Genomic DNA, 13156 nt, shown 5'->3' with positions numbered 1-13156 from the left:
GTCTGCTTCAGGAGTTAATTTACAAGTCAAATATCTCCACAATTGACTGTTGTGTAGTAATTTGTCTCTGAAAAGATGAATTGATTGAGAATATGGGGAACAAATCCCTGTAGGGAAATCCGTGGTGTTTGTGTTTTGGGGGAATGGCCAAGTGTTTGTAGCTACAGGAATCACATCAGGGCCAGGCTGGACGAGGCTTGGAGCAACCTGGGATAGTGGCAAGTGTCCCTACCCATGGTAGGGAGTGGAGTGGGATGAGCTTTAAGGTCCCTTCCAGCTCAAACCATTCCAGGATCCCATAATCTCTAGAATATTAAACAACAGCGAACCTGGGCACATCATTTCTGAGGATGTCCGTGGTCTGTGCCCACCCCCTGGGATCACACCCCTGAAAATTGTCCTTTTTCCAGGGAGAAATCTGTGAAGAAACTCACTGCCCTCCCAGTCCCTCAGCCGCTCACGAAAGTCACGGCAGCAGCCCCGGAGCCAGCCAAGCCAGGGGATAATCGGGAAGCCAGGAGGAAGGAACGTCAGACAAGGACTCCACCCAGGAGGTGAGAGAGCTGGGGGGTGGAGTGAGGCTTGATCTCCTGCAAGATCCAGCAAATCCTGCGTTTCTTTCTCCTGGAAGATCCAGCAAATCCCAGAGTCCCGAGTGCCCGCATTAAAGGAGAAATCCATCTCCTGGGGCAGGGAGAAAAGGGGAAGAGAGCTGGGGGAAATGTTCCTGGCTTGCCATGAGTGGCTCGTGCCTCTGGAGGCTGGGGGGAGGATGGAATGGGTGGAATATGGGAAATGTGTTAAAATCACAGTGGGAGTGGGGAAAAAAAAGACATTTTTGAGAGCTGCTGGTTGTGGAGGTGGCACAGTGAGGAAAAAGGAATGTGTGGGATCTGTTTGGTCCCACACAGATCTGATGTGGTGGAGGGTCAGCAGCTGACCCACACTGGCCACAGCGATACTGCCCACCACAGAACATCATTCCCAGGACATAAACTGGGAGAAGTGGTGGAAGGGGCCGATCACCCTTCGGGGAGGGCCGGGCATCAGTCAGGGGGTGCTGAGCAAATCTCTGCTTTCTCGTGGGCTTTTCCCCCCTCCCTCTCTCTCTTTCCCATTCCAATTCCCTTTCTGTGAGGGGTGTTTGCTGTCCTGCAGGAGGACCATCAGTGGCAGCATCAGTGGCAGTGCCAGCAGCTACAGCGGGTCCAGCTCCCGATCCAGGTCCTTGTCCCGGTCTCTCTCCAGATCTCATTCCAGATCATCCTCTGCCTCAGTCTCCCACTCTCCCTCTGGGTCCAGGAAATCCAGGTACAGCCCTGACCCTTCGTGACCTTTGTTTGACAGCAGAGACTGTGGCTGTTGCTCACTGGTTTGGTTTCTTGCACGGAAAACTCTCTGTAGCTGCAGCAGCAGAAGCTGCGGGTGCCTGGGAGGTGGGACAAGACTGGATCCCAACTCCTGAATTGTGGTGGGAATGCAGTGTTGAAGAGGGCATGGAGAGATAGAGCAAGATAGAATGGCCTTAAACTGAAGGAGGGGATATTTAGATGGGATGTTTGGGAAAAATGCTGCCCTGTGAGGGTGCCCAGAGCAGCTGTGGCTGCCCCTGGATCCCAGTCCAAGGCCAGGCTGGACACTGGGGCTTGGAGCAGCCTGGGGCAGTGGAAGGTGTCAGGGTTGGAACTGGGTGACCTTTAAGGTCTCCTCCAACCTAAACCATTCCATGATTCTCTGATATATTTCCCTTGTGGTTTATTCAAGGAAATAATCCTGTCATGTGTGTCCAAGCACCCATTTAACCCAAGTGGTGACCAGAACAGCTCCTTCTGGCCAGGGTGATCCCACATCCTAATTAATTTACAAATGAACAGTTTCAGGCTATGGAGCTTGGCTCTCCTGAGCCTCTCCTACCTCTGGTTACTGTGTGTCCTTAGGGGACATGCTTGGCCTGTCAGGAGAGGTAGGTCAGAAAATCCCTAAAAGGCTCAGCTAATGATATTTTTCCTTTGCTGCCAGAGTTGCAGGGCCAGTTCCTTTGTGTTTAGCCCCAAGTGAATAGTTCCCAGCCTGTTGGTCTGTGGGATGTGTAAAGAGCAAACTCCTTCCAGCAAAGAGAAACAAACCACTCTCAAGTCATTCCTTCAGGTTTCTTTCGTCTCTTCACCCAGAGGATTCCCCAAATCCTCACAGGCAGAGCCTTGAAACACAGCACTTCCCTGGCACACGGATGTCACAGTAGTCCTGTGGTATAAAAGCAGGGGATGGAGCAGGATTTGGCTCAGAGCAGCTGCAAATTCCCATCGGTGAACTCTGTGGAGCTCCGAGGTTCAGCATCCGTGTTACTTTATGGAAATCCCGTCTTGTTTACTCCGTGCTTGTCACATTCATCAGCTCAGCCAGGGGTGATGCAAGAGCTTCAGAGAGCACCAGGCCATGGATGGGAAGTGTGAGCACCCTGGGGCTGCTGTGCTGCTCCTGTGGGAAGGGGGAAATGTGGGAAATGCACCATGTGCCCACACCAGGTGTGCTGGGCCATCCTGGTAGCCTGGAGAAGGAGTTTCTGGCTCATCCTGGCCCCACTGGAGCAATCCATGAGAGCTCTCAGAACTCAGCTCCATCGTGGTGCCAGGGGGTAGAGGCTGCAGAGGGTTGGTCTGTGCTGAAGCTGCCACAGCTCCTTCAGTCATCCCAATCCAGCTTCCAGCCAGGGAGCCTGGGCCTTGCTGGCAGAGCAGGTCGGGGTGTGGAACAGGCTGGAGAGGCTCCTGAATATTCATGGAGTGGGATGGTTTGGCTTGGAAGGGAGCTTAAAGCTCATCCAGTCCAACTCTCTGCCACCTTCCACTAGACCAGGTTGCTCCAGCCCTGTCCAGCCTGGCTTGAACACTTCCCAGGATAGGCATTGGTAGGAAATACCCATCTTGGAGGCATCTCCCTGTCGTTGCCAGTCGTGACAGTCGATGTGTGCCAACAGCAGAAACCTTGCCAGGGAACCTTTGCCCTGAGCTGTAACACTGACCTGGATGTGCCAGTGCACTCCCTGCTTTCACTCCTTGTTTTCCTGGGCAAACAGTGACCTGTTTACACATTGCCCTAATCCTGGCTATAAATAAACATTACTTTCTAGGCCTGCATCCCACAGCTTTGGGATTTTTCCTACCAGCAGCACCCCAGGACGCACAGCCTTTGTGTGTCTTCCTGATCATTGCCTGTTGATCTTCCCAACACCCAGCCATGCCTGGCAATGAAAAAAGGCCTCATTGCCTTCCTGCCTGTTGGTTGGTCGCAGGTCCCTGAGCGTGAGCAGCGTCTCCTCCGTGTCCAGTGCCTCGTCCAGCAGCAGCTCCGTGCGCAGCGCCGACTCCGAGGACATGTACGCGGACCTGGCCAGCCCCGTGTCCTCGGCCAGCTCCCGCTCCCCCACCCCGGCCCAGCAGAAGAAAGGTACAGCTACCTGCTTTGGTGGGGTTTTATTCCTCTAGGGAGTCTTTGGAAAAGAAGGGAAGAGCAGAGATCCTTCCCTGGGAATACTGCGGGCTCCGGGAAAATCACTGAGCAGAGGCGACACGGGAGCCCAGAGGTGCGGTGAGGCTGTGGAGCAAATTTACGTCCACATCCTTCCGTCCCTGCGCCTCTGGTTGTCTCATCCCTTTTCCTGCCTGGCAGTTCTGCCTCTCCCTCACCCCATTCTCCTTCACCCTTGGAAGGTGACGTAAATCTGGACAACTCCAGTATCACGTTGCTCTTCCTCTGCTCGTTCCAGACCGTAGCAGAGTCAGTGGCAAAAGCCTTTTGTTCCTTGTCTTTTGTGTTCCTCTCTGTGGAAATTCTGGTTTCCTGAGTCCCTTAACCTCGGAGCCACGTGCTGAGTTACTGCTGTGGGCTTTTCCCATCCCTGGAGCAGCGTCCTCTTGCCCAAAGGGCAAGCAGGCAACAGGAATCGTTCCCAAGTCACCACTTGTGCTCTGTGCTCCCTACAGGAAAGTCAAAAAAAGAAGACAGTGCTAAAGAGGAGAAGAGGAAACGGGATGTGCCCGCTCAGCTCCTGAAATCAGCCAAGCCCACCCCAGGAAGCAAATCCCAGCAGGTGCCCCAGGGCCAGCAGCCCTCGGCCCCCCAGGCGCAGCAGGGCGGCTTCAGCGGGCACAAGGAGATCAAACTGACGCTCCTGAACAAGGTGAGGTTCCCTGGTGGCTGGCATTCCCTGCTCCCAGGGGCCTGAGCAGCAGGGGATGCATCCCAGCGGGAGGGGAACTCCGGGCTCGGTGCTGTTGGGATGAGCTCAGCCGGGAAGGTCTGGGGCTGGCTTGGAGGGCGGCACAGAGAACCAGTCTGGCAGCACACACCCTGTGGTGGCTTCACTTTGGGACTGTGTTGGCGGCTTCCCTGGGGCACATTCCTGCTGCAGCTTCCAGGCTCTTCCCCGCTTGCTCGAAGGTCCCGCGTGTGCCGGGGCCTTTCCCACTGGGAGATGCTCCGGGCACGCTTCCTGTGCCACGCCAGAGCGGGCTGGGAACAGCCAGGCACCGAGCCCAGAGGGGCAAGTGGCGAGAGCCTCAGTTTGCCAGGGTGCCCACCTGGCTCTTCCCCTTGCCACTGATCCTGCTGCCCCGGTTTGGAGCCCTCGGTGCAGATCCCAATCCGCAGCATGTGGGGGAGTTGGGCCTCGTGGGGTTTGGTGCCGGGGCAGGGTGTTGGCCCCATCACGTGGGCAGGTTCCTGTTTTTGATATTTTGCTCTGCCAGCCCAAATTCCCCGGCGCAGTCTGAGGCTGCAGATTTTTCTACTTCCCTGTGCTCTGACGTGAGGAGGCTTTATCAGAGGCAGGAAGCTGCTCCGGAGGGAGGAGTGTGCAGTGATACATGACAGCCTGCAAAAAGGCACGGCTCCACATGCCTGCTTCACATCTGCTATCCTTGGTGCTGCTGGACAAAAAAACATCCCAAAAAGCTGCTGTTGTCCCGTTCCTGTGCTGAAATTAGTGCAGCGTTAGCCCCAGTGCAGGGGAGTGTTGCTGTTGGCTTCCGGTGGTTGGGAGCTACGTGGATTCGGGAATGGCTGGGACTGGTGCGTGCAGAGTTCATTGGGAAAGGGGTTAGCAGGAGCCAGGCAGCACATCCCAGGGGATGGCTGTGCCTGTTTCCCTCTCCAGAGGGAAGTGGCTGCTCAGCTCTGTTGTTTTAATTCCATTGCAGGCAGCTGACAAAGGAAGCAGGAAGAGATACGAGCCAGCAGACAAAGAGAGGGCGACCTCTCCTCCAGCCAAACGGGCCAACCTGTCACCTGACAGAGGTGAGGCATCAGCCAGCCCAGGCTCCTGCTTTCCAGCAGCTGGAAAGATCCATTGCAGTCCTTCCAAATCCTCACAGTGGGATTGCCACCAGATAAAGGGGGTATATTGACCATCCTGCTGCAAAAACAGAAGCAGAGGTGTGCCCACATTGTGCCTAGTGTGGCTCCCCTGTGTCCCTGGAAGTCCTCTCCAAAAAAAATAACCCCTTGGCTTTGACTCATCCACCCCATGGCCTCCTGCTCGCTGCTGCTGGCCTGGGATGTGGCTGTGGAAATCAGGTTTAGGTTGGATATTAGGAAAGATTTTTTTCCCAGAAAGGATTAGAACAGACTGTCAGGGCAGTGGGGGAGTCCCCATCCCTGGCAGTGTTCAAAAAGGTGGGGATGTGGCACTTGGGGTGCCCATGGTGGTGCTGGGCTAAGGCTTGGATTGGATGATGTGAAGTTCTCTTCCAGACCTCACCCATTCCGTGATTCCAAGTCACAGGAGTTCCCTTTGGTACATCCCGGAGTTTTGCCAGCCCCGAACCCCGGCGCTGGTGACGGTGCTTCGAAAGGGAGCGCGGGCTGCCAAGCAGGGATGGAGGGATGCAATCCCTGCCTGCATCACCATCCCGGGAAATGAGTTGATTGCCCCACCTCAGGCAACCCGCTCTGCCCTGGATGTTTAGAAAGACCTGGGCTTTCCAAGTGCTCTCCTGGGCCTCAATCCTCCCCAGCAGCAGGAACAGCTGGGAAAACCAAGCTGGCAGCCACAGAGAGGGACCTCAGTGCCACCCTCCAGCCTTTGCTGTGGCTGCCAAGGGGCAGAGGGGGTGGGGGACAGTTGGCAGCCAGAGGTGGCGGCTGGTGACGTCGGAGCTGCCACGTGATGTTGTTTTCCCTGGTGGCTCAGCTGTAGGTGGATCCTGTTGACTCTGGGTGCCAGCCAGCAGCAGCTCTGTGCTAATAACCTGCAACGCTATTATTAACCGTGCTAATAGCCTGCAACGTTCACCTCCTGCAAGGGCAGCCTGCGAGGGACTGCCTGAGGTTGAAGTTCACTGGGGTCTGGTTCACACACGAGCGACGGGGCCAGGCCAGCACAGCTTCTAGGGAGGCATCGATGTCATCCTCTGCTTTTCGTTGTCTCTGTGTTACCAGTTTTTAAGCTGTAGCAAGTCATGGAAGCTCAGATTGGTTTGGGCTGGAAGGAAGCAAAGACCAGGGACACCTTCCAAGGCCCATCCAGCCTGGCTTTGAACACTCCAGGGATGGGGAGTCGAAGCCATGGAACTCCAAATCCAGTGGCAAACATGCCCTTGGCTGAGTTGGGACTGAGCCCCTCGGCATCCCAGCACCAAACTGGTCAGTGGTGGTGGCCTGAGTGTGTCAGCTGTTCTGTAACCTGGGCCTGTGGGCTGGGGCTGTCCCAGTGTGCATCCTGAGGAGCAGAGGGCTGCCCTGGCACACACAGGGGCTGCTGCCACCAGGGGCTGGGCACCTTTGCTTCCCGCAGTGCTGCTCCAGCTGAGGTCAGTGCAGGGCAGCAGGTCCACAGGCTGCCCTCCAGGCAGAATTCCCTGTCTGTTCCTGGGATAACCCAGCTGCTCCCCAGCATCCCTGAGTGCCCAGGGCAGCTCTGCTGGGGCAGGGCCTGGCAGTTGAGCTGTGCTGAACAAACACGGGGGTGCCGCTGGCTCTGAAAGCAGCAGAGCTGCCCTCGCCTGTCCCTCCTGGAGCCAATACACCCTGTGAGCCACCAGGGCAGAGCCAGCAGCTCTGCAGGCACCAAATGCCATGGAAGAGCCTTATTCCAGCAGCTGGAAGGTGAGGAGGGGCAGTGGAAGGTGGTGTGTCCAGGTGACCGTGGGGCACAGCCCTGACTGGCTTCTCTGCTCCCCCTGAGGTGTGGGGGGCACAACAGTGAGGTTCTTCCAGCTGCTGCTGAACTTGGCTTTTTTTGGGGCATCATCTGGTCAATCACTGCAGGCAGGGGGTGACCTGTGCCTTGGTGGCAAGCAGGAAAATGAAGGAATGTCCTTTTCCTCTCCCGCCAGGCTCTCGCGATAGGAAGGCGACCGGGAGACTCTCGTCCCCCAAACAGGAGCGGCAGCGGGGTCAGAACCCGAAACCTTCCCCCGCACAGGCAGACAGGTGAGTGCTGCTGCTTCTCCCGGGCCACACAGCTCTCCAGGGGCTCCAGCCCTGCTCCTCCAGGGGCTCCAGCCCCGCTCCCAGCGCCTCCCAGGCTCTCCCAGGCCGGCAGTTCCAGTTGCCATGGAGCACACATGAAGGACACGGAGCTGCCTGGGCGGGTGCCAGCGGTGCCAGGGCTTCGTGCAGAGCCTCCAGCTGGGCCATTGCTGCTGGGAGAAGAGCAGGAGCACCAGCAGCCAAGTGGGTCAGGAGTGAGCTCAGCCCGTGCCCCTGCAGCTCATTAGCGTGGTGTTAACGAGCAACAGAGTACAACCCCTTTCCCCTGCCCAGCTCCTCCTGGACACGAGTGCCCGATTCCCCTTTTCCCAACCTGGCACACCCCCAGCTGCTCCCCTTGCTGCTGTGCTGTGTTCAGGGTGTCCCCTGCATGGGGCAGGGCAGGGACAGCCCTGCCTTTGCACCTTCCCGTGCAGCTGACCAGTGACCAGCTCAGCCCAGCTGTGCCCGCTGCAGCACTGGGAATGTCCCAGTGCAGGGCTGGCTGTGTGGCTCCGGGGGCTGGAGGGTTGTGGAACATGTGGGACACACCTGGAGCTCCCTCAGTCCTCCCTGCCCTCAGCAGATGCTGCTGCTTTGCCTTTTTCCACCTCTCCGACGATCTCTGGGGGCAAACATCACAGGAAAGGGGCTGAAGGATTTGGGACTGGGGGGACGCTCCAGGGCTCCTCTCCCCTCTGTGTCTCACAGGGAGCTGCTCCCTGCAGCCACGAGCTGGCGCCGAGTTTAATCCTGGGAATCTGGGAATCCCTGTGGAATAGCTGGTTTTTTACTCTTTCAGCCAGTTTTCAACCCAAGGCCTCCTGTCTCCAACCTCTTTCTCCCACCTGCTCCTGGAACAATGTTCTACATGTGGCACTTCCTGTGCTGGCACTTCCTGATACTCTGCTTAACTCAGGAATTCGGGAGAAATTCCTCCCTGTGAGGGTGGGCAGGCCCTGGCACAGGGTGCCCAGAGCAGCTGTGGCTGCCCCTGGATCCCTGGCAGTGCCCAAGGCCAGGCTGGACACTGGGGCTTGGAGCAGCCTGGGACAGTGGAAGGTGTCCCTGCCTATGGAAAGAGATGATTTTTAAAGTCCTTTCCAACACAAATTCCATGATTCCAGTATGGTTTAGTGTGGACAGTGGGGCTCAGTTGCACCTTGGATTCCCGTGCAGCCGATGCCTTTGGGCTGTTCCCAGCTCCTCTCATTCCCATCTCCCTCTCTCCCTGCAGGAAACGCCAGCTGTCCCCTCAGTCCAAGAGCTCCAGCAAAGTCACGAGTGTCCCGGGCAAGGGCTCGGAGCCGGGCCCCGCGGCCGCCAAGGGCAGCAAATCCAGCACCCTGTCCCGGCGGGAGGAGCTCCTGAAGCAGCTCAAGGCGGTGGAAGACGCCATCGCCCGCAAACGGGCCAAAATCCCGGGAAAAGTATAGTGGGCCGTGCCCCGTAGTGACTGTTGATGTTTTTATAAATAGTGGAAAAAGCGGCTGCTTTGGGATTTTGCAGTTCCTGTCTTCATTTTGGCCGCGGTTCTTTTTAAAAAACCCACACAAAACAAAAAAATTAAGGAAGTTTTGTCCAGCCGGGAAGGCCCGCGACGAATGGCTCCGGGAGGGCTCCGGAGCCGTGTAAATTCTGCACAGAGGACTCCAGCCCTGTGGGGTGCTCCCACTTCTCCTGTGTCCCCTCTCCTCTTTGCTAGCCTCGAGTTGTATTCTCCTAGTTAGCCCTGCTGTGTGTTGAGTGTCTTCAGCAATGCAGTTCTAGTCCCGTGTGCCGAGAGAGCCGAAAACTGCTGTGAACTGCTGGCAACGCCCCTCCTCCCCCAGGAAAAAAATATATATATTCCTGCCTCAGTCCCCTCGGGAATGACCTGTCGTTTCTTTGAAGCAGGGGATCGGTTCAGTTGATTTCCCAGGAGCCCTGCAGGTGTTGTGGGCATGTCCGTCTGCCAGGAGGGTCCTTCTTCCTTTGATTTTTCCTTTTATTTTTTTGTTGGGTTTTTTTCTTTTTTTTTTCTTTTTTTTTCTTTTTTTTTTTTTTATTTTTTTTTTTTTTTTTTTTTTTTGGAGGGATCTCCCTGAAATAAAATATTTTGATAACCAGTTTTTCCTTTTCCTGCTCTTCTCTGCATCTCCCTTGCCTTGGGGGCAGGGAGGGGTCTGTGCTCCCCTCCCTTTGGGGGTTTTTGGGACGTGAGCAGCTCTGTGGATATGGAAAAGCTGCTCTGTTTCCTGGGGGAGCACCCAGTGTGTGAAACCAGTATCCCACTGGTGTGTGACTGGGGGGGCTCTGCAGCCTCTGCCCTGCCTGGTGTCATCGAGGGGTCCCTCTGATAAATCCCCCTAATTTAGGGAACAACGTTTGGGGGCCCTGAATGTCCCAATGGATCTCCCAGGCTCCTTGTTCCCGGTGTCCTACTGCTGTGAAGTGTTAGTGGGGGGTATCTTGGGCTGCCCCTGACAAACCCCTCTCGTTTCAGGAATAATTTTTGGGGTCCCTGGGATTTCCCATCCTCCATCCCTGCTCCTTGTTCCCAGTATGAGCCCAGCATCCCCCTGGTGCTGTTGGAGGCCGCGGGGCCGTTCTGGAGCGCGGAGTCCCAGCAGGGGGTGATGACAGTCCCTCAGCTCTTCCCAGGTTGCCCAATTTGGGATTTCTGCCCGGGAATGTTGTGGTGATCTCACGGTGCGGGTGACGCAACAGGGCACGGCCTGGGGGATGCCCGTCCCGTGTCACCAGGGCAGCCCTGGACGCCCCTTCCCACCTCCCTCCTAAAATTCTGGAGGTGTGAGGCGCCCGTATTCCCGGCTGGCACACGTGGAGCGGAGAAGGAAGTGCCGGCCCGCGGGGAGGAGGAAGGAACCTGGAGCTGGAGTTTCCAGGTGTGTGCACATCACCTGCCCGGCCCTATAAAACGGAGGCGGCGGCTGCGGCGCTGCCACTCGGCCGCCTCATCCCTGGGGCTGCACTTCCCAAGGGGTCCCCCCCAAATTTTGGCGCGCTCCCTCCCCAAATTTGGGCGTGTTCCCCCGCCCACCCCCTCCCCAAATTTTGGCGTGGTCCCTCGACATCTGGCTGATGGTAACGTGGGGTCTGGGGGGGGGCCTGGGGGATGTTGGGGGGTGAGAGGGGAAAATGTGGGGCTGGGAGAGGTGCTGGGAGGGGGCGTGTGTGTGTTCGCGTGTGCCGTGTCCTGTGCAGGGCTTTATGTGAGGGTCGCACACCATGTGCAGGGCTCTGTGTGTGTTCATCAGGTGCGTGTGTGGTTTTATCTCTGTGCGTGTCACACACCGTCTGCGGGGTTCTCTGTGTGCGTGAGTTTTGTGTGTGTGTTACACGCCATGTGCGGGGCTCTGCGTGTGTTTTATGTGTGTGAGAGTGTTCATTATATGTGTTTTATGTCCTGTGCACGGCTCTGTGTGTGTTCTCTGTCATGCGCAGGGCTCTGTGTGTGTGAGAGAGAGTTTTTATGATGTGTGTGTGTTACACGTCATGTGCAGGGCTCTGTGTGTGTTTTCTGTCATGTGCAGGGCTCTGTGTGTGTTTATCACATCTGTGTGTGTGTCTGTGTGTTCATTATCTGTGTTCCCTGTCATGTGCAGGGTGCTCTGTGTGAGTGTTTATTACGTGTGTGTGTGTGTGTGTTGCACGCCGTGTGCAGGGTTCTGTGTCTCTGTGGGTGTGTTTTTATGTCTCTGTGGTTTTATCTGTATTTATATCTGGGGGGATGTTAATGAGTGTGTGTGTGTGTGTGTATTTATGTGTGTCTGTGTGTGCACACCTGTGCCCAGGTGTGGGGGTGTGCAAAGCCTTCCCAGCTCAGGGGTGGGCACACCTGTGCCAGTGCTCTGTGTGTGTGTATGTATTTCTATGTATTTATACGTGTTTATATGTGTTTGTATGTGTTTGTATGTGTTTGTATGTCTGTGATGGGTGGGATCACAGCCCGCATTCCATGAGCAGCCCTGTGCACACACAGAGGGGTCCCGGTGTGTGTTTGGCAGCCGTGGGCACAGGAGTTGTTGGGTGCTGTCCCTGTCCCCACCTGTGTGTGCACTATCAACACACACAGATTTTTATTTATTACTGCAGGGACATGATTTAATATTCATATTCAATTCGATGTTATTTTTATTTGTTTTGTTCATTTTCTAGTTCATTTTATATGGATATTTATAGTCTCTTTCTTTACATTATCCTTTTCTTTATATTATCTCTTATATTTATTTATTTATAGTTATGTTAATTTTACATCCTTAAATATTAAAAATATGCTTATATTTTTATATTTTATAGATCTATTTATATTTATTTCTAATTTATTTTATTTATTTATCCTTATTTCCACTCCATTTACTCATTGTATTTACCTTTATTTCTATTTTAGTTCTATATTTATTTATTTGTTATTTATCTTTTCTTTATTCAGGTTCTTTCTTTCTATTATTTCTTTCTATTATTTGTTTCTATTTCCGGGGGTCGTTTATCCTTTACCTTATATTTCACAGGTGTTTTCTGTGCCAGTGTGGGTGTGCATGCACAGGCAGTGCCTGCACAGGATTACCTGCAGATGTGTGTGTGTGCACAGACATTTGCTACTCCTGTGGGGTGGTATCAAACATATAAATATATAAATAGATGAATAAATATAAAACTATATACACGTCTATGCATACAGACACATATATATATATAAAATATATATTTATGTGTGTATGTGTACTGTGCTATATATGCATGGAGATATATACACATATATAATATAGAATATAGAATATATTATATATAATATACAATATATAATATATAATATATAATATATAATATATAATATATAATATATAATATATAATATATGATAATAAATCGATCCTAGATTATATAATAGATTATAGATTATAGCTATCACATTATGTATATTAATTATATAATATATTGTGTTTATATATTGCATGATACATACTATTGTGTGTATATATATACAATATATATTATACAATATAATATATACTATATAATATATATCATTATATATAATATATAAGGGCATATACATGTGCTGCTGTATATCTATAATATATAATATATAATATATAATACATATCACACTATGTATATTAATTATATATATTCTATATTGTGTTTATATATTGTATGAGATACATACTATCATGTATATTATATAATATATATCATTATGCATAATATACAATATATAATATATAACATATATATAAGGACATATACGTGTGCTGCTGGATATATATATAATATATACCATATACTATATAATATATACTATATACTACATATCACATTATGTATATTAAATTACCTACATTCTATATTGTGTTTGTATATGGTATGAGATACATACTATCGTGTATATTATGTAGTAGATATCATTATCTATAACACCTATTTTTGTGTTTTACACAGCTCTCCGTGCTCTGTGCACGTGTCTGTGCGTGTGCACAGCTCGGGGGGGGTGTGATGCTCTCCGTGGGTATGCAGAGATGCCCAGAGCGCTGCGGGCACCGCGAGCCTCTGGGGGGGTGTGCTCCGGCTGTAGGGGTGGGGGTCTATAGGTGTGTGCTGGCCCTCTGTCTGTAGAGAAATGCATCTTCTCTAGCGTGTGTGTGTGTGTGCAGCTCCGTGTGTGTGTGTGTGTGTGTGTGTG

The 13156-nt window shown here is 52.8% G+C and overlaps 2 protein-coding genes across 3 annotated transcripts in view; both read left to right on the top strand.

Moving 5' to 3' along the window:
- ZC3H18 (zinc finger CCCH-type containing 18) overlaps positions 1-9332 on the top strand; it is a 42621-nt gene extending 33289 nt beyond the window's left edge. For both annotated transcript variants that reach the window (XM_042027041.1, XM_042027040.1), the window contains 7 exons: positions 411-554; positions 1159-1311; positions 3293-3447; positions 3984-4180; positions 5199-5295; positions 7335-7431; positions 8708-9332. In XM_042027041.1, coding sequence (XP_041882975.1) covers positions 411-554; positions 1159-1311; positions 3293-3447; positions 3984-4180; positions 5199-5295; positions 7335-7431; positions 8708-8906 — 1042 coding nt within the window. In that variant the 3' untranslated portion in view covers positions 8907-9332. The remainder of the gene's footprint in view (positions 1-410; positions 555-1158; positions 1312-3292; positions 3448-3983; positions 4181-5198; positions 5296-7334; positions 7432-8707) is intronic.
- A 583-nt stretch (positions 9333-9915) lies between these two features.
- Positions 9916-13156, top strand: part of IL17C (interleukin 17C) — a 6010-nt gene continuing 2769 nt past the window's right edge. The window contains exon 1 of the mRNA XM_042027036.1: positions 9916-10557. Coding sequence (XP_041882970.1) covers positions 10555-10557 — 3 coding nt within the window. The 5' untranslated portion in view covers positions 9916-10554. The remainder of the gene's footprint in view (positions 10558-13156) is intronic.

This window comes from Corvus kubaryi, unplaced genomic scaffold, assembly GCF_017639235.1.
Source record: "Corvus kubaryi isolate FWS band 111438036 unplaced genomic scaffold, C.kubaryi_AGA036_p1.0 37300, whole genome shotgun sequence".
In the NCBI taxonomy this organism is placed as follows: domain Eukaryota; kingdom Metazoa; phylum Chordata; class Aves; order Passeriformes; family Corvidae; genus Corvus; species Corvus kubaryi.
Note: the sequence above shows the minus strand (reverse complement) of the source record. Positions and strands in the feature narration are given on the sequence as shown.